The following is a 21,058-nucleotide window of genomic DNA, read 5'->3' as shown; positions in this document are numbered from 1 at the left end:
GATAACACCACCACTGAGGGAGAACATGTAACACCTTCCCAGTTAGATATAACCCACATCAGGCTGTACCCTCAGCCAGACTCTGTCCCAGGAAGGCACAAGCATCGTGACCATTCACAGGGCCTTTCTGCCTGCAATGCAGGTTCCCACAGAAATAAGTAGGAAGCATCCTCCCACTGTTTTGTTACAGTTGAGGATGCTGGGTTCCGGAAACCTTAGGGAATCAATAGTTCTGGAGGAAGAAACTTGGCTAGAATAGGAAAACTCTCACCTTCTCAATAGACATTAAATTTTAGAGACTACCAAAGGTCTTTTCTAGAAGTTGTTTCTTTAGTAAGAGAAATAATTTGTTTTTCAATAGGCTTTCTTGATACATTAATTACATAAATCATTATTAGAGCAGTGTGAGCTGATTTTAGAACATACATACTGCTATTAATCATTCTGTACCTCAATGCAGCAATCCATAAATAGGAGCTATACCTTAGTCTGGAATGTGAATAAAAGTTTTAAATATGTGTGCCTTACTTCAGGGATTCATGCCAATTGTATTTGTAGCTCCTATGCCTGAGAGGTGTCATCAGCCAATTGTGGGTTCTTTAAAGCAATAGTGTTTCAGGAACATTAGTTTCCAGTTTGTCTCTCTAGCAAGCTCTGTGTATCTAGAGAGCTGACCTAAGCAAGGAGTGGCAGGTAGTTTTTCAGGAGACAAATATTCTGATATTGCAAAGTGGATTAACAATGGATCAAGGCAGAAGTCTGCCATAGGAGTAAGTTTCAAAGCACTGCAAGGCACTCTTTTGGCTTCCAAAACTGGTGCAGGAGGCTGGGGTCTGCCATTGGCTTGGCAGCCCTCTTGCCCCAGACTGACACAGTCTCAGGAAATTCAGGGACTGCCAGGAACTTACATAGCACCATCATTTGAGCCACACAGGTTACCTTTAAGCTGAGTATACTTTGGTAAATCTTCAAAGGCATTTGTTCTCAGTGCTATGAGAGTTTTCATCTCCAAGATTAGTTGAGCAATTGGAACCAAATGGATAAATATAAAACCATAGAAACCATAGACTGGCTAGAAATCAAATACTTCTCTCTTCTTCTAGCTGCTTTTCTCAGTTGTTTCAGAGAGATTTTTGTGCATGTTGAATTTGTCCTTCAGGATAAAGTTTTTAAAGTAAACCAGATCTGGACCATATTGTTTTTATTAGAGAAAATCTGTCTTTAAAGTTGTAATAAACAAAGACTATAAAGCAGAGAGGAAAAATAAAAAGATTAAAGTAATTTTAAACTATAATTCTAAATGGGTCCAGATATTTTCATCCCACAGGAAAATTAAGTGCTGAAGTAAAAATGACCTCAGACAACAATCTAGTGTTATGGAAACTGCACCAAAGAATCTGTTTGTGAGAAGATTGCATTTGCTGTAGTCTCTTTATACTGCTCCTCTCAATAGACCAGGCCTGTTGATCCAGGGCTACAGAGACCCAGTCCCAGATTCTGCATGTCACTCTTTCATGGTCCACAGCCAAGGCCTCCAACACCCAGACAGGTGGTGGGAAGGACATCTGGATGTGTCTTGGAACTCTATTTTTGAGTCAGGGTCTCTCTGTGTCGCCCAGGCTGGTATACAATCATGGCTCACTGCAGCCTGTAACTTCTGGGCTTAAACGAGCCTCTAGCCTCAGCCTCTCAAGTAACTGGTACTATAGGTGTAGACCACCACGTCTGGCTAAATTTTTAAATTTTTTTGTAGAGATGGGGTCTTGCTATGTTGCCCAGGCATATGTTACACCTGGAACTCTTGACACAGTCCTGAGACCTGATGTGTCTTAATTTGCTCCACTCAGAGGTAACGGTCCAGGCTGGAAGAATGAGACATACGATATACTGGCTTGATGAAAGTTTGGTTGGTGAATTGTCTTTCTAAAATGTTGCAAGGCAGGACCTGGGATAAAATAAGGCTGGACCAAGGAAAACCAAGTGGTTCAGTCTGGACTTGCCCAGGAAGCCCATCTCAGGTCTGAGTCAGTATGAACTGAGAGGTCAGATGCACTCTAGGGATGACCTGAGCGTGTGTCTCCACAAAGATTAGTTTACCAGGTCCTGGGTCAGCTTGGAAATACATGGATGGGGCTTTCTCAGAACTGAGCCCCAAAGTATGTTAAAATGTCCCGGCCTAGGCAATCCCAGCACTTTGGGAGGCTGAGGTGGGCAGATCACGAGGTCAGGAGATCGAGACCATCTTGGTCACCATGGTGAAACCCCATCTCTATGAAAAATACAGAAAATTAGCTGGGCGTGGTGGCACACACCTGTAGTCCCAGCTACTCGGGAGGCTGAGGCGTGAGAATCGCTTGAACTTGGGAGGTGGAGGTTGCATGAGCCGAGATTGTGCCATTGCAATTGCACTCCAGCCTGGGCCACAGGGCAAGACTCCGTCTTAAAAAAAAGTCCCAGACTCCCTTCTGCTTCTCTAGATTAGACCAAGAATGGATCCTCAAGCAAGACCAAACTCCCAAGATTGTCCTTGAATGAAGTGTGGGAACAGGCTCACATTTTTGTCCAGTGTTGACCCATATGGCTTTTTCCAGGAGAGCTTATTTAATTCATGGCCAGTTAGAGAGCAGTCCTTTGAAAACATGGTTTGGGGAGGATGATTGAGACATCCTAGCAAGTGAGCCTCATTACAAATAGGCTGGTGACTCAGCTCTTCTAAAAACATAATGATCTATATGAAAATGCTATAAATCCTACAGTATCTCATCCCAAGGGAATAATAAAGAACTGACTTGGGCCGGTCACGGTGGCTCACACCTGTAATCCCAGCAATTTGGGAGGCCGAGGCAGGTGGATCACGAGGTCTGGAGATCGAGACCATCCTGGCTAACACGGTGAAACCCCATCTCTACTAAAAATACAAAAAAAAAAATTAGCCGGGCATGGTGGCAGGTGCCTGTAGTCCCAGCTACTCGGGAGGCTGAGGCAGGAGAATGGCGTGAACCTGGGAGCCAGAGCTTGCAGTGAGCGGAGATCGCGCCAGTGCACTCCAACCTGGGTGACAGAGCGAGACACTGTCTCAAAAAAATAAAAAGTAAATAAAAAAATAAAGAACTGATTTAAGCTTGACAAAAAAAAAAAGTGTGTTTATAGGCAGGTGGTAAGAGGTTTGGTTACCTCAGATATGCCTGACAGGCTACATTCAAATGCATAACTGCTAGTATGTTGCTGGACCTCATTGTAGGCACAATAAACTCTGCAATGGGCTTTAATGTGGGAGAAAAGTAATGATGGCTCTTGTCCCCCATACCAGTTCACTATCATGAAAACTTCAAATCTCTGAGCCTGGTCACTTTTCTTCAAGTGCAGAGCCTGACCTACCTCTCTCTGGAGATTGATGTCTGCTCCTTGCAGAACCAGTTCCCTCACACAGTCTATGTGGCCAGCGTAGGCAGCAACCATCAGGAGTGTGGTGCCGTGCTGCATGGTGGAGAGACAGATGAACAGTTAGGCCACGGCTATGTCAGAAAGAAGGGTCCTAGAGAAGATGCTGCAGAGATGTCAGCTCCACTCAGAACACATCCAAGGGCAAAATTCCCTGCAGTGATAAAAGTGCTCATGAATAATCTCATCATGCATCCTAGATGGGAAAAAGCAAAGTGACAAATTGCTGAGGTTGGAATTTTCGATGTAAAAATTCACTTACTTCCATTACCTTCAGAAGCACAGTCCAAATGAACCATAGTTACTGCATTTTAAGGCAGCGATGATATAATGCTCTCATTTTATGATTCCTATTAAATGATTCCTGAGCCAAAACATTGCTATTAATGCAAAAGAAAAATTAAATGGTACCATCTGATTTTCCGTATTTAAAAGTCTTCATCTTCAAAATGATTCAGGTAAAGATGTATGGCACCAGGTGAAATGAGAGACTAGAGAGCTGAGAGTCAGGAGCTGTGGGGGCTAAACCCAGGTGGCTGTCACTGACCAAAAGTGTAACCTGGGCAAGTTGCTTACAATTACTTGGACTCATTTATTTCATTTTTAAAATGAGGGGTTGGATGGGACAATCACCAAAGTCTGTCCCAGCTTTAAGATTCAAGGACTTGAGGTGTACCATGTGATATGGACCCTTCTAATTGAAGTGGGCATTTGCAGTTTGACTTACAGTTGTTTTCAAGCACTTGAAATTGTAGTCTTAGCTACCACCTCTGCATATTCAGCAACCTGCTGCTCAGAAGTGGATGATGAGAGAGACAGATGACTCTGCACATAGGGGAGGCTCATTAGGTATAGGGTAATTAAGTGAATTTTGGAGGCTTCGTGTTATTTTCATCTATGGGATTTTGTAGGAAGGCAGTATTGCTGAGCAGTCACTGACAGTATGATCTTGGGCACATCATGTAACCCTTCAGTCTCATTCTTTTCATCTGAAATATGGGGGAATAATAAAAGTATCCGCCTGATTAAATTAGTGAATGAGATAAATCAGGCAATATGGTTAACATAGTAATGGTAGATATTCATTCAGTAAGTGTTAGATATTAAAATAACATTATGATAATTCAATGTTAGGCTGTCATCTGGCTTTTGTTGACTTCTGTCAATGGCCATGCTAGTTTTGTGAAAGTCTTGTTGGCTTTATGTAAAAAGTACCAGTAAAATAACGAAGTAACAAAGTAACAAAAAGCTAATGGCTTCTTAGTGGTGCTCTATGGTATATATATTTTTTGAGTCGAAGTCTCGCTCTTGTCTCCCAGGCTGGAGTGGGATGGCACAATCTCAGCTCACTGCAACCTCCGCCTCCCAGGTTCAAGCGATTCTCTTGCCTCAGCCTCCTGAGTAGCTGGGATTACAGGAGCCTGCCACCACGCCCTGCTAAATTTTTATATTTTTGGTAGAGGTGGGTTTCACCATGTTGGCCATGGTGACAACTGGTGTTTCTGCCCTATAGTTTTCCCACTGTGGTGTAGGAAACAGCCCCGTAAAACCCAAATAAGACCAAGATGGCCAGTTCACAGATGCCCAAGACCCGACAGCAGCCCGAGTTCTGGCAAAGAACAGATGGTACATTCAAACTGGGATAATTGGAAGAAAGTGTAATAAAGAGACTATTAAGCTGAGGCCTGGGCATAGGGCATCTACAAAGAACAACACAGTACTGGGATCTAGGAACAGTGGGGGTCCATGACCAGCTGAGGCCTGAAGGTGCCAGGGGAAGGGAGCGGCTCCCAGGATGCAGAGAACAGTGGGGCGCTGCTGCCAGACAGAAACAGGGAGGGCGGTGGGCTCCCTGATGTCCCTCTCCTCCTACCGTCTGACTCCTGCAGATGCTCCTATGGGCCAGACACAACTGGAGGCCAGAGGAAAGTGAGTCTGCTGGAGCAGTACATACAGTTCAGACTGTGGGACTAAGAGCAAGAAGGGTGTGGAGTGGGTCTGGAGGTGTAACCAAAGATATCCCGTAAACCAAAGATATCCTGCCATGATGCCCCCACGGGGCCAACTGGGGCAAAGTGCTATTTCACTTTTGGGCTTGTGGTGGATTTCAAATTTGTACAATAAAAGCTGGAAATGGCACACCCTGTTTTCAGGAAAACAAAGCTCCTTTGAAACATTTTTATTCAAATCCTAAAATCAAAACATCATTGCTCGCTCCCTTTCCTCATTGGAGGTCCTCTTGGTCCCAGAGATGAGAAGTCTTGCTGAGGACAGAAAAATGATTGCCTCTAGCTGGGGATGGAAAGGCTCTCTAAGTGGTATCTGCCGGTGGGCAGTAGTATCTATTTTTGTTTCCCTTTTTAAATTGCCAATTAGTGTATTTATGTTTGCAAGAGGTAATGAAAGGATAAAAGGCCGGGGGAGGCTTCAATTTTTGTTTTCTCATCCTTGTAGAAGAAACATAACGCCCACATCCATGGCAGCCCACTTGTGCTCTAAATTATCTCCATCTTTTCATGAAAGTGGTTGGCTTGAATTCTTTCACTAAACAGGCTTTTCTTCTTGTAATCTGCCAATTCTGATTCCCAGTGAAGTGCCTCTTTCCCTACTGTGGTTGCCTTCTGTTTTATGCATTTAATTGTTTCCTTTTCTTTCTGACTTCCCCCAGCATGTTTTTAAGTTCACCACAGTACCTTGGATGTTTTAAAAAGGATAAAGCAAGCAAACACATGAACAAGTAAATAAGCATTGTAAAGGGGAATGTATTCCTGAGGTGTTCCTGTGCCCACAGAGGGCAATCGTGCACGCTGGGCGTGCATCTACCCAACCATCGTACGCTGTCTCTGCAGTCCACATCCACCCGGCCGCTGTTCAACAGCAGCTTCAGCAGCGCCAGGTTTCCTCTCCTGGCTGCCCAGAATGCAGCGTTGGCAAGTGGAGTTTCCTTCTGCAAGAACAAAATGAAACAGGATTTTAAAATTGATGTCAGTTAACATGACTGCTGCTATGCACATAAATAATAACATTCAGAAAGAAGAACATCCAGATGTGTTGCATCATTTGAAAGATTGCTCCTCCAGCAATAGACGACTGTAATAACAGAATGAACTCTGTTGGATTCCAGACACCTGAGCTACCATATGGCTATGAAGAGCAGTGTTGTTGATAATCCAGCACTATTAATAACCTATTTCCCACTAATGTTCTCACTTTCCTGCCTCTGTTGTGTTTTTGTTCACCCAGTTTCCTTTTTGCTTGAAATGAATTTTCCTCCATCCTTCAAGGCCAAGGCTCTGCTCAAATGCTATTTCCTCCCGGAAACATTCCAAATCTTTATTCACCTCTAAGTGGGGCAAAATTTCTCCCAATTCTGACCTCTCAAAGGAGTTTACCTGCCCTTTTCCTAAGCCCTCAATGCTTTCTATCTGATTCCAACTACCTGTGTGAATGTTTCACTTTCCCTCCCCCTGATTTTCTTTATTTGTTTGTTTGTTTTGTTTTGAGACGGAGTCTCACTCTGTCGCCAGGCTGGAGTGCAGTGGCATGATCTTGGCTTACTGCAACCTCCCCCTCCTGGGTTCAAGTGATTCTCCTGCCTCAGCCTTCTGAGTAGCTGGGACTACAGGTGTGCGCCACCATGCCCAGCTAATTTTTGTATTTTTAGTAGAGACAGAGTTTCACCATGTTGGCCAGGATGGTCTTGAACTCTTGACCTCGTGATCCTCCCGCCTCGGCCTCCCAAAGTGCTGGGATTACAGGTGTGAGCCACCGCGCCCGGCCCCTCCATCTAATTTTCTTTGCTTTAGCTGGAACTTGCTAGAGGTTTGACTTGAGACCAAGGAACTTAGGGCAAATAATGCCATTACATGTCCTCGTATGGATCCTTCATTCCACCGTTGGATCATTTTGTTTGTTTGAGACAGGGACTCACTCTGCTGCCCAGGCTGGAGTGCAGTGGCATAGTTATGGCTCACTGCAGCCTCGACCTCTCAGGTTCAAGCCATCCTCCCACCTCAGCATCCTGAGTAGCTGGGACCACAGGTGCATGCCACTATGCCCGGCTAATTATTTTATTTTTTGTAGAGAGGTTCTCGCTGTGTTGCCTAGGCTGGTCTTGAACTCCTGGGCTCAAGCAATCTACCCACCTCAGCCTCCCAAAGTGCTGGGATTACAGGCGTGAGCCACTGCACTGGGCCTACTGGGTTATTTTAAAGCTACAAAGTTAATTTTGGAGCCATACCTATGGAAAGCATGGAAGTGGAAAACAGGTCTTCCAAATGGGTGGCAGAGCTGACGGCAGTACAATCTTCTTCTCTAAAATAATTGATATGAGTTTGCAGAGAACAGTCCACAAGAGGGAGGAACTGGCTTTGGGACCAGACAGCTCACCCCAGCCCTGGACAAGTAAGTTGGCCCTTGGGAATCTCAGTTTCCTCTTGCTTAGATGGAGATCACAGTACCTGCCTTGAAGTTGACGGTATTAAATGATGCTGATTTTTGCCTAATACTGTACCAAACACACCATAAATGCTGATTAAGTGCCACTTTCCTCTCCTCTATTTACTTTTCTTTACAAAGTCAGAATCAATAGGCAAAATCAAATCCAGAGTATTGGTACTAATAAAGAATTTTGATGGTCTTAGGGAATTTTATGAAAGTATTCACATTGTTTAATAAAAGCATTTTTTGTGAGTGGGTTTAAAACATCTACCCGACTCAAAAGGCCTTTTGCATAATATGCCTTTTAAATATATTGATATCGTATTAAATATAGTGCTTTTTCTAAGCTCAAAAGAAAATACCAACAATTTCAGCTACCAACAAGCCCTCTAAAATGAAAGGACAGTGGCAGCAGTATTTGTGGGTGTGAGGATTTCATTTCAGAAGTCCTTCAGCACATACACAGGCATATGCCCTTGTGCATACTTGAATGAGAGAATGGCAAGGTGGGGAGTGATAAGCTAATAGCAAACATACTTTGAATAGTTTCCTGGCTCATTTAGAAGGAAAAAAAATCACCTCCAATTTCAGATTAACAATTTGCCTTTCCTGAACATGTAAATTTTGCTGTCCTGGAGTTTTCAAGGCAAACTGCAACCATGGTTTTCACACCAGCGTTGCAGCTTAGGCACCAGGCTGGGTCTAATTTGTTCCAGCTGTCAGTAACTAGGCGAAGAAATGGCCAGGGAGGTTTGACCTGTATAATGAATCATGAAACAAAGCCTTTTAACAAAGAGATTGCACAAGGCCAAAATGAAGTCTGGGAGGGTGAATCAGGCAGACAATGTAATATGCACCAGGGAACAGCTCTGCTAGCTTTTCCTGAAAGGTAAACACACAAGAATGATAAACTGTAATTCATTTTCAGGGACTCTGTCATTTCACTTTAACCCCAAATACCTTCAAAAGACCATCTGCAAACAGCAAGTGTCTATTGTCATAACAAGATCTCTAGTCAGGGCCTCTCCTCCCTTTAGGATGGTCTTGGGGATTCCTCTCCAGCTGGGTGGGCCATCCTGGTTTTCTATAAGGTTCTAGAAACCGAGGTTTGTGAAAAGCTATAAATATTCCATTTTCCTTCAAGGGCTTAATTTACTAAGAGGCAGCAACAGTGGGAATGGGAAGATTAGACAGACTGGAGACATTTTAAGGAGCTAAACTGCACAGCCTTGGTCTGTGATTTTATGTGCAAGAGAGGAGGGAATAGGAAAGTGGATTGACTCCTGATTTCTGGTTCCAGTGCCTGGCTGATCTTGGTGCCAATTCATGAAGTTTGGAAACACCGCATGAAGGACAGGCTTTGGAAAAAAATGATGAGTTCAGGGTTGGACATGCTGGGTTTCAAGTGCCTATGGGGCATCTAGGTGGCAATGTCTAGCAAAGAAATGGGCAGGTGATCCTGTCACCCTATGGCTGGCACATTTACTGAAGGTCAGGAATCTTGAGCTAATGCTCACTCAGTGCAAAGTGCTTACTCTGGACCACGTGGCGTATCTTCTGCATACACTAGCTTATTTCATCCTCATCCTTGCTCAGTGAAGTGGGCACTGGGACGATCCCATTTTACAGATGAGGAAAGTGAGAAATGGCAAGTCAGTCTTCAGCAACAGGCAGTCTCTTGCTTGAGGCTGCCCTTTAACTCCCTGTCACATTGTTCTGCCTCCTGTGGAATCTTCTGTGGATAGCAAGGAGTAAGGCAGCAGTGACCCCCAGTGACCTCCTTCCTATCCTCCATCCCAAGCTCCTCTCCGGCTAAGATGGAAAGTCCCCAACCTTCCTTCTGTTTGGGGTCTATACACATCACATTCCCTGGATAACTTCCAAATCTCCTCTCAGTATGATATGCACACAATCATAAATGGTGTGGAGAGAGATGGGGCCAGTCCTCTAGTCTTTAAAGGAGACAGTGCACATGAAAATACGTCACAGAAACTGTAAAGCACTTTACCAAGCGTGCTATTACTATTTCACCTCTTTCTTGATTTTTCTGATCTCTACAATAAAACCAAGGAGCTTCTCTCAGGCTTGCTGGTTCCAACTTTATACGTAACAACAAGGACAACTAAGTTAAGTTGAGATCTTGCTCTGTATCAGGCAGTGTGCTAAACAATTTACTGCTTTAACTCATTTCATTCCAGGAGCAGCCCCACGAGGTAGTACAGTCATGTAATACATAATGATAGGCTGCATATATGACAGTGGCCCCCTAATATTATGATACCATATTTTTACTGTACCTTTTCTATGTTTACATGTGTTTAGATATGCAAATGCTCACCACTGTGTAACAACTGCCTACAGTATTCCGTTCAGGAGCATGCTATAGAGTTTTGTCACCCAGGAGCAATAGGCTACACCACAGAGCCTAGGTGTGCAGTCGGCCACACTCTCTACGTCTGCAGTAAGTGCACTCTATGATGTTTGCTCAATGAAGGAATAACCTAACGTGCATTTCTCAGAATGTGTCCTTGTTGTTAAGTAATGTATGACTAATATAATTATTCCCATTTTTTCTTTTTATTTAAGATGGAGTCTCACTCTGTCACCCAGGCTGGAGTGCAGTGGCATGATCTCGGCTCACTGCAACCTCCGTCTCCTGGGTTCAAGCGATTCTTCTGCCTCAGCCTCCCGAGTAGCTGGGATTACAGGCACCTGCCACTATGCCTGGCTAATTTTTGTATTATTAGTAGAGATGGGTTTTCACCATATTGGCTGGGCTGGTCTCGAACCCCTGACCTTGCGATCTGCCCGCCTTAGCCTCCCAAAGTGCTAGGATTACAGGCGTGAGCCATCGCACCTGGCCTAGTCCCATTTTTTCTTTTATTTTTTACTTTTTAAAGGAAGGTCCCTCCCCTCCCCTCTCCTTCCCTCCCCTCCCCTATCCTTCCCTCCCCTCCCCTCTCCTTCCCTCCCCTCCTCTCCTCTCCTCTCCCCTCCCCCCCCTTTTATATGGAGTCTCAATCTGTTGCCTAGGCTGGAGTGCAGTGGCGCAATCTTGGCTCACTGCAACCATGCCTGACACTGACTATGCCTGGCTAATTTTTGTATTTTTGGTAGAGCTAGTGTTTTGCCACGTTGGCCAGACTGATCTCATACTCCTGGCCTCAAGTAATCCACCTGCCTCAGCCTCCCAAAGTGCTGGGATTACAGGCGTAAGAAACCATGCCTGGCCTATTATTCTCATTTTTAAGATGAGGAAATTGAGCATAGGAATGAATTAGTCAAGGTCACGCAGTAAGGATCTTGGCTCATTCAAATAACAGTGCCGGGATTTAAATCCAAGTTTGGGCTGGGCGGGGTGTCTCACGCCTGTAATCTCAGCACTTTGGGAGGCCCAGGCGGGCAGATCATGAGGTCAAGAGATCAAAACCATCCTGGCCAACATGGTGAAACTCCGTCTCTACTAAAAATACAAAAATTAGCTGGGCATGGTGGCAAGCACCTGTAGTCCCAGCTACTCGGGATGTAGTCCCAGCTACTCGGGAGGATGAGGCAGGAGAATTGCTTGAATCTGGGAGGCAGAGGTTGCAGTGAGCCAAGATCATACCACTGCACTCCAGCCTGGTGACAGAGCATGACTCTATTCCCCCACCCACCATCAATCAATCAATCAATCAATCAATCCAAGTCTGGACTGGACACAGTGGCTCACGCCTGTAATCCCAAGCACTTTGGGAGGCTGAAGTAGGCAGATCACTTGAGCTCAGGAGTTTGAGACCAATCTGGCCAACAACGTGAAACCCTGTCTCTACTAAAAATACAAAAATTAGCTGGGTGTGACAGTACACATGTGTAATCCCAGCTACTTGGGAGGCTGTGGCAAGGAATTGCTTGAACCTGGGAGGTGGAGGTTGCAGTGAGACAAGATGGCGCCACTGCACTCCAACCTGGGTGACAGAGCAAGACTCTGTCTCAAAAAAACACAAAAAACAGTCTGATAGTCTGTTTGGGTCCAGAGTCTGAGATCTTACATTTTACACCTTGTAGAAAATTGAGTGTAAGCTTCCACATTTGTCATATTTTCTTCTCTCCCTACTTGCCCCCTTCCATTTACTGTCAGAATTTTGGCTAATACACTGCTCATCTGTACACTTCCAGAAATTATACAGGAAGGAAGGGGAGAGGAAACACAGAGGAAACTTTATTTGTACAGAACTGGAATTCTAATTAAAAGCTAAGAGGGGGTAGGGATTTAAACTATTAGTTTAAAAAGGTTTAGAGTAATGTGGACTTCAATCATACACTTATTAATTCAATCAAGAGAATATTAGCTCTACTCAATAATGAATTTCTATGACATTAGAGGTGACATAAAATAAAGATGTAGTGATGGATTGCAAAGCTATATGCAGAAAGATGTTTTTGAGACATTACTGGCTATTCTAATCCATTGTCCCACTTTGTGCTAAGTTTTTACAATTTTAAGAATGCTTAATAAACATTAAGCCTGTAAATCAAAAATAAAATTTTAAGCCCCCCCACTGACTGAGTGGACCCCTCTCTTGGCCCAGGGGATCCCAAAAAAAACCTGAAAAGTTCAGGCCATGACAGGAAGGGAGGTCTGATATACGTCATTACACCCTCCTCCCTTTGGAACTTAGGTGCGACAATTAACCAGCATTAACATTAAAATATAGTTCATAAGATTCACAAAACAGACGCTTTGTAGAATAAGATACCCACTCCAACCTGGCTGGGGTATAGCATCATATGACAGATAGCAGACCCTGAAGGAAATATGAAATTCTTTTTTTTTTATTTTTTTATTTTTTGAGACGGAGTCTCACTCTGTCACCCAGGCTGGAGTGCAGTGGCGTGATCTCGACTCACTGCAAGCTCTGCCTCCCGGGTTCAAGCGATTCTCCTGCCTCAGCCTCCTGAGTAGCTGGAATTACAGGCACATGCCACAACGCCTGGCTAATTTTCGTACTTTTTAGTAGAGACGGGGTTTCACTGTATTAGCCATATTGGCCAGACTGGTCTTGAACTCCTGACCTCAGGTGATCCACCCGCCTCAGCCTCCCAAAGTGCTGGGATTACAGGCGTGAGCCACCACGCCCAGCCTCCTTTTACTTTAAAAAATAATTCTCTGAGTTTCGTTTTACTTTAAAAGATAATTCTAACAAACATGTGTCTGTGTTCTCAAGCAGAAGAGATTGGGAGTTGCCAGTTGTTAAAGGAAGTTTGCTGGAGGCAAAATGGTACCAGTGAGAAGTCACTGATAACAGCTTGACGGAAAAACCATCAAAAGTAGATGCAAAGGGGTCATGTGGTTCAGATGCAAGCAGCCCTACATACATTGATTCTGAATCATCAAGAAGAGCCTAAATTGTGGCTTATAATGCTCTATTTATTCTTCCACAGACTCGTCTAACAAACCAGGGCCTTTTTACACGTAGGCTTTGGAGACCCAGAGCCTAGGGCCTATGAGTCTTTCAGGAGCCTATGAAAATGAAAAAGTTAATCTGTGTTTCCCAAATCAAAGTTAATAAATATTCAATTAAATAGCTACAAAACATAACATCCTGTCAATTTTATTAACTGCTAAATTTGGTATTCATAAAATACTGATGCCACATGAAAATCATTGTAGGTCTGATTTGCTCACTGCATGAGAGTTACTGACCAACTATGACAACTGCAGAAAAATGGACAAAGGTAAATTAAATGAGTAACTTACAGCTTATTCATTTAAAAAGTAGTGTCACAAAATCCTTTCAAAAATTTTACAATAAAAAGTCTCTTTTATTATTGTGGCTGTGGGTGCATTTTAATATGTTTGATAGGATGGGAGGTGGATAAAAGAATGTTGCTAATGCCAATCTTAGACTGGCCTGGGACTCTGCTCTGGACAGACCTTCCCTGTGTGCCTTCTGGAAGTCCATTTCATAGTAAATCAACTCCTCTTCATCCTTAGCCTAGTGCAGAGCACTCCCTCTCTCCCTGCCTCAACCTCCCCAGTGCCTGCTCCTGGTGGAAGCAAGGCCTTCTCCCACATCAGCACTGCAGTGAATAGGCCCACCTGGCTTCCAGGCCACTGCCTTTCCATTCAGGGGTACAAATCTCTGCTCCTTCAAGACTCAGGTCGTCCCACCTTCCCATCCTCTACCTCACCTCACCTGGCAGTTGTCACCTCCTGATCGTTCTTCCTTATTCATGGAAAATGTTGGCACCTGGCTTGGCAGCCTCCTTTCTACCTACCCCAAATCCTGACTTCATCCTGGGCTTCACTTTACAAAACATCAACACTCAACCTCACCTCCTTTCCCTTTACCCCAATGGGAGAGGTTCCCTTCTGCCATTCTAGCTAATTCCACAGCAAATGGAGCCCAGCTCAGGCTCACCACCCCCAACTCCCTGAGAAATTCAGTCACTGAGCAAAATCATCCCCAAGCCTTCTCCACATTCCCTATTATGATTTAAAAATGCTTTAAAAAATTGAGATATAATCTACATACATAAAATTCATCCTTTCGAAGCATACAATCCAGCGGGTTTTGGTGCAATCATAAGGTTGTGCAACCATCACCACTATCTATTCCAGATTATCTACCCATCAACAATCACCTCCTCTTCCCCAGCCCCTGGCAACCACTAATCTACTTTCTTTTTTTTTTTTTTTTGAGATGGAGTCTTGCTCTGTCGCCCAGGCTGGAGTGCAGTGGTGCGATCTCGGCTCACTGCAAGCTCCGCCTCCCGGGTTCACGCCATTCTCCTGCCTCAGCCTCTCCGAGTAGCTGGGACTACAGGCGCCCGCCACCACGCCCGGCTAATTTTTTTATATTTTTAGTAAAGACAGGGTTTCACCGTGGTCTCGATCTCCTGACCTCGTGATCTGCCCGCCTCGGCCTCCCAAAGTGCTGGGATTACAAGTAATCTACTTTCTGTCTCTATGGATTTGCTGATTTTGGACATTTTCTATAAATTGAATTATACAATATATGGCATTCTGTGTCTGGCTTCCTTCACTGAATATGTTTTCCAGTTTCATCTATGTTGTAGTATGTATTAGTGCTTCATTCCTTTTTATGGCTGAATGATAGTACACTGTACAGATTACCATGTTATGGACTAAATGCTTGTGTTCCTCCCCAAATTCATATGTTGAAGCCCTAACCACCAATGTCTTGTGAGCCCAATCCCCTGCCCCAGTTGGTCCAGAAAGCAGGACCCACCACTCAGTGAGTTCAGAAGGCAAAGCACTGAACCAAAGAGGATTATTCTCAAACTTTAAGTTCTAATAATATTTGCCTTGCTAGGTATTGGACTTGTTTGTGACCTGTCATTCCTTTCTTCCAATTTCTCCCTTTTGGGGTGGAAACATGTATCCTATGCCTGTCCCACTGTCGTATTTTAGAACCACAAAACTTGTTTGAGGACTAGGCATGGTGGCTCACGCCTGTAATCCCAACACTTTGGGAGGCCAAAGCAGGAGGATTGCTTGAGTCCAGGAGTCTGAGATCAGCCTGGGCAACACAGGGAGACCCCCATCTCTACAAAAAATATATATATATATATTAGCCAGGCATGGTGGTGCAAGCCTGTAGTCCCAGCTGCTTGGGAGACTGAGACAGGAGGATCACTTGAGCCCAGGAGGTCAAGGCTGCAGTGAATCATGATTGTGCCAGCCTGGGCAGGCGACAGAGTGAGACCCTGTCTCAAAACAAAAGCAAAAACAAAAAAAAAACTTGTCTGATTTCACAGGCTCACAGCTAGAGAAGAAGTTCACTTGGGATGAATCATACCTTGAGTCTTACCCAATATCTGATTTAGATATTTAGATGAGACTGTGGATTTTAGAGTTGATGCTGGAACAAGCTAAAACTTTTGGGGATGGAATGAATATATTGTGCATGCAAGACAGACATGCCAGGAGGACAGGGGCTGAGGACTGAATGAATGTTTGTATCCCCCCAAAATTCATGTATTCAAGTCTTAATGCCCAGTGTGATGATTTTAGGAGGAGCAGTCTTTGGGAGTTAATTAAATTTAAAAGAGGTTGTGAAGGTATAGCCCCCATGATGGAATTAATGCCCTTAAAAGAATTAGAGACACCAGGGCTTTCTCTCTCGGTCATGTGAGGAAACAGGGCACGCACAGGTGGCCATCTGTAAGTCAGGAAAAGAGCCCTCACCAGCCACCTTGATCTCAAGACTTCCTAGCTCTAGAACTGTAAGAAATAAATGTCTGTTGTTTAAGCCTCCCTATCTATGGTATTTATAATATAAAACACTTTATTTTGTTTGTTTGTTTTGAGACAGAGTCTCACTCTGTCATCCAGGCTGGAGTGCAGTAGTACCATCTTGGCTCACTGCAACCTCCGTCTCTAGGGTTCAAGTGATTCTCCTGCCTCAGCCTCCCCAGTAGCTGGGATTACAGGCACCCGCCATGACGCCCAGCTAATTTTTGTATTTTTAGTAGAGACGGGGTTTCACCATGTTGGCCAGGCTGGTCTTAAATTCCTGACTTCAGGTGATCCACCACAGCCTCCTAAAGTGCTGGGATTACAAGGATGAGCCACTGTGCCTGGCCCACGTTTTGTTTTTATCATCAGTTTATGGACATTTGGATTGTTTCCACTTTCTGGCTATTATAAATACTATTGCCATGAATCTTTATGTTCAAGTTTTTGTGTGAACACGTTTTCATTTCTCTTGGGTATATTCCCAGTAGTGAAATTGCTGGGTCACGTGGTAACTCTATATTTAACTAAAAAGCCTCAAAAGAGGCTGGGTGCGGTGGCTCACGCCTGTAATCCCAGCACTTTGGGAGGCTGAGGCAGGCGAATCACGAAGTCAAGAGATCGAGACCATCCTGGCCAACATGGTGAAACCTGGTCTCTACTAAAAATACAAAAATTAGCTGGGCATGGTGGCAGGCGCCTATAGTCTCAGCGACTCAGGAGGCTGAGGCAGGAGAATCACTTGAACCCAGGAGGCAGAGGTTGCGGTGAGCTGAGATCATGCCACTGTACTCTAGCCTGATGACAGTGAGACTCCATCTCAAAAAAGACAAAAAACAAAAAAAAACACAAACAAAAAAACTTTTTGAAGAAAGACAAGCATGGTTTTAAAAATGACTGCATCGGCCGGGCGTGGTGGCTCACGACTATAATCCCAGCACTCTGGGAGGCCGAGGCAGGTGGATCACCTGAGGTCAGGAGTTCAAGACCAGCCTGGCCAACATGGTGAAACCTGTCTCTACTAAAAATGCAAAAATTAGCCGGGCGTGATGGCACATGCCTGTAATCCCAGCTATTTGGGAGGCTGAGGCAGGAGAATTGCTTGAGCCTGGGAGGCAGAAGTTGCAGTGAGCTGAGATCGTGCCATTGCACTCCAGCCTGGCTGACAGAGCAAGACTCTGTCTCAAAAAAATAAAAAATAGAAATAAAAATGACTGCATCATTTCATACTCCTACCAGCAATGCATGCAGATTCAATTTCTCCACATCCTTGCCAACATTCGTCACTGTCTTGCTGATTAAAGCCATCCTAGTGGGTATGAAGTGGTATCTCATTACAGTTTTGTATTTGCATTTCCAAGACCATAGCTAATAATGTTAAGCATCTTTGCAAGTGCTTACTGGCCATTTGTAAACTTTTTGGGAGAAATGTCTATTCATATGTCCACTTTAAAATTAGGCTTTATTTGTCTTTTTATTGTTGAAGTGCCTATCGTCATTTAAAGATGCTCAAGTCTCTACCATTTTAAAGCAAACAAACACTTGGTCAATTCCAGATCCTTGCTGCAGCCACTGCCTTTTAAAAACAATCTCTGGGTCGGGTGCAGTGGCTCATGCCTCTAATCCCAGCACTTTGGGAGGCTGAGGCAGGCGGATCACGTGAGGTCAGGAGTTCGAGACCAGGCTGGCCAACATGGCGAAACCCCGTCTCTACTAAAAATACAAAAAATTAGCTGGGCTTGGTGGCAGGCACCTGTAATCCCAGCTACTCAGGAGGCTGAGCCAGAAGAATCGCTTGAACCCGAGAGGCGGAGGTTGCAGTGAGCCAAGATTGTGCCACTGCACTCCAGCCTGAGTGACAAGAGCAAGATTTTGTCTCAAAAAAAAAAAAAAAAAAAAAAATCTCTATTTCTTGCAGAATTTCTTGAGAGTTCTCCACACTTGTGGATTCTACCCACTCTTTTTCAAGCTATTGCAATCTGGCTCCTGATCCTAACATCACTGAAAGTGCTCTTGGCAAGGTCACCAGTGCCTATTCTGTTACTAAATCCAATGGACTTTTCAATTCTTTGTTTATTTGATTTCCCCGTGGCATTAATAAACATCAAGGCCCTCTTCATCTTTGTTGAAAGATTAGAGATCCTTGGTGTAAGTGACAGCGCATGCTTCTGAATTTTCTCATTCGTCTCTGACTGCTCTTTCTCAAATCTTCTTCAAGATTTTGTCCTCAGTCCTCTTATTTTCCACCTTTATATGGTTCCACTGGGCAATCATGTTCATTCCCATGGGTGCCTACTTAACACTGCTGACTCCTAAATCTCATCTCTAGCTGCTGCCCAGACTTGCCTCCTGGGATCGAGGAGTGTATATCTGTCTAATCAACATCTCTGCTTGGATTCCCATCCATCCTCAAACTTTATCCCAAACCAAACGTTTTATCTTTATCTCTCTTGCCTTCCCTACTGAATTATGCCGATTTAAAACTTTTAAAGTCAGCCGGGTATAGTGGCTCATGCCTTTAACCCCAGCACTTTGGGTGGCCAAGGCGGGTGGATCACCTGAGGTCAAGAGTTCAAGACCAGCCTCACCAACATGGCAGAACCCCGTCTCTACTAAAAATACAAAAAATTAGTTGGGCATGGTGGCGCACGCCTGTAATCCCAGCTTCTCTGGAGGGTGAGGAAGGAGAAATTGCTTGAACCCGGGAGGCGTTAAGTTGCAGTGAGCTGAGCTCACATCATTGCACTCCAGCCTGGGCAACAAGAGCGAAACTCCGTCTCAGGAAAAAAAAACTTTTAAAGTCATTCACATTCGTCTACTTCGTTCCACTCTCACCACCTATGCACTGGTCCAGTACCATTTCTTAAAAAGATGACAACATCTTCCAGCTCCAACCCTCTTCTCCAAACCTAGCCAGAGATCTTTACAACATGCACATCTCACCACGTCACTCCTCTGCTTACATGAGCTATTGTCGGCAACGGGATTACAGTGGCTTCGGTGTCAGACACACTTGGGTTTCAGTCTTAACACCATAACTTATTGGCTGCAAAACCGTGGGTGAGTTGATTTCTCTATATCTTAGCTTTCTCATTTGAAAAAAAAAAAAGAGCCACGAAGAGCACCTCCCACAGGTCTCCCCCAGGATTGAGACCATACACATCATGTCCTTGGTTCAGAGTCAGGCACATTTGAACTGTTTAATACATTTTAACTACTATTTTTATTAAACCCTTTCAATCGAGGCAAATCAACCTCTTTCATCCTAAAATGTGGGGATTAGATGGAATGACTTGATTTAATCAACTCTTTTGAGATAAGACACCTTTGGACCCTGAAGCCTCCCTGGGTGCTGGCCACCCCTCCGGGGAGGAGGCACCCGTGGGTGCAGCTGGTACTCCTGCATGAGGACGCAGAGGGTCAGGGTCCGGGACTCCTTCTGCTGCAGGACAGCGCTGACCCTAGGCTTCTTCCCCGCCCCCGACCTGTTACCCGGCGACAGTCCCCGCCGCCCCGTCGCCGGGCACAGACTCAGCCGATCCACAGCCATGAGTGCGAAGCCTCTCAGGCAGGGCAGGCAGGCAAACCGCAAACCCACAGGGCGCACCCAGCCCCGCCGCTTCCTCCCGGGCCTCGCCCGCAGCTGGAGGAGAGAGGAAGGAGGAGGCGGCGGGCGGCGGGCAGCGGGGGCGCCCACCCCATCCCACCCCACCCGACCCCGCGGGCCCGGCCCCAGTCCCGGCCCCGGAGCCCGCGGCGCTCACCTTGAAGGACATCCTGCACATGTCCGCGGCCGCCCCAGCGGGAGCCGGCGCGCTTCGGGCCCCGGGCGCCTTGTCCTCCCCGGCCCTTCACTCTCGGCGGCGCTCGGCGTTCCGCAGAGGGGCGGCCTCCGACGCCGCGCGCTCCCGCCGCCCGGCCCGGCAGCAGCCGCCGCACACAGGGCCGGGCCGAAGGGGCGGCGCGGGCGCGCGCTCCGCTCGCGCGCGCGCACAAGGCACATGGGGTGCCGCGTGGACGCGCTCCAGGACCTGCCACACACGCGCGTGCACAAACACCCCAAACTCCGCACGCACTGCACTATGCACTTTCCACACACGTCCACACTTCCACACTCACTCGTCCACACACACACTCCAAACTCCACACACATTGTGCATACGCTCCACATTCCACACACACAGAGGTTCCACACACACTTTCCACACTCATGCCCAATCACCCGCATGTACTCACACACAAACTCCATACATATCCTCCCAAATAGACTGGTGTGCCCCAGAGGACTCCCAACCTTCATTACAGCACAAATATTATAATGATGTAAAAATGAAGCTTGAGGAAAAAATTCATCCAATAGCTATTTTCATTATAATTTCTTTCTCGGTTTCCTGAGAAACTTTCTTTCTCCTGGGGAAAATATCTAGGAAACAAACCTTTTGATTGCACAAACAATAAATGGTCTTTTCCTTTTTGAAGGACAAACGCCAATTTTGGAATAGGCTCATACCCCTCCTCCTCCTCCTCATTATTAATCCAGCAGTTCCCTCCTCCTCTGGGTCTGATGCTGCAGCCCTGGAGTATTGCAGTATGTGTGTCCACTCCTGCTGCCTGCCCAGGATTGGTTTGGGCGAAGTAAAAGTGGGAGTTTTAAGTATAAACGGCAACAAGAGCTCTTCGAGAGCATTTTAGAAAAGTTAAAGTAAAAAAGTAGCCCAGGCACAGTGGCTCACGCCTATAATCCCAACTCTTTGGGAGGCCAAAGGCGGGCAGATCACTTGAGTCCAGGAGTTCGAGACCAGACTGGGCAACATGGCAAAACTCTATCTCTACTAAAAATACAAAAATTAGCCAGGCGTGGTGGTGCACACTTGTAGTCCCAGCTACTCAGGAGACTGAGGTGGGAGGATCGCTTAAGCCTGGGAGGTTGAGGCT

The 21,058-nt window shown here is 45.4% G+C and overlaps 1 protein-coding gene across 2 annotated transcripts in view; it reads right to left on the bottom strand.

The window, feature by feature from the left end:
* Positions 1–20,088, bottom strand: part of ANKRD29 (ankyrin repeat domain 29) — a 63,205-nt gene extending 43,117 nt beyond the window's left edge. For both annotated transcript variants that reach the window (XM_030810647.1, XM_030810648.1), the window contains exons 1-3: positions 19,888–20,088; positions 6,278–6,388; positions 3,379–3,477 (exon numbers count right to left, since the gene is read on the bottom strand). In XM_030810647.1, coding sequence (XP_030666507.1) covers positions 3,379–3,477; positions 6,278–6,388; positions 19,888–19,908 — 231 coding nt within the window. In that variant the 5' untranslated portion in view covers positions 19,909–20,088. The remainder of the gene's footprint in view (positions 1–3,378; positions 3,478–6,277; positions 6,389–19,887) is intronic.
* Positions 20,089–21,058: the final 970 nt, after the last annotated feature.

Source organism: Nomascus leucogenys, chromosome 4, assembly GCF_006542625.1.
Source record: "Nomascus leucogenys isolate Asia chromosome 4, Asia_NLE_v1, whole genome shotgun sequence".
NCBI lineage: Eukaryota > Metazoa > Chordata > Mammalia > Primates > Hylobatidae > Nomascus > Nomascus leucogenys.
The sequence above is the reverse complement of the archived record's forward strand: the minus strand, read 5'-3'. Positions and strand labels throughout refer to the sequence as shown.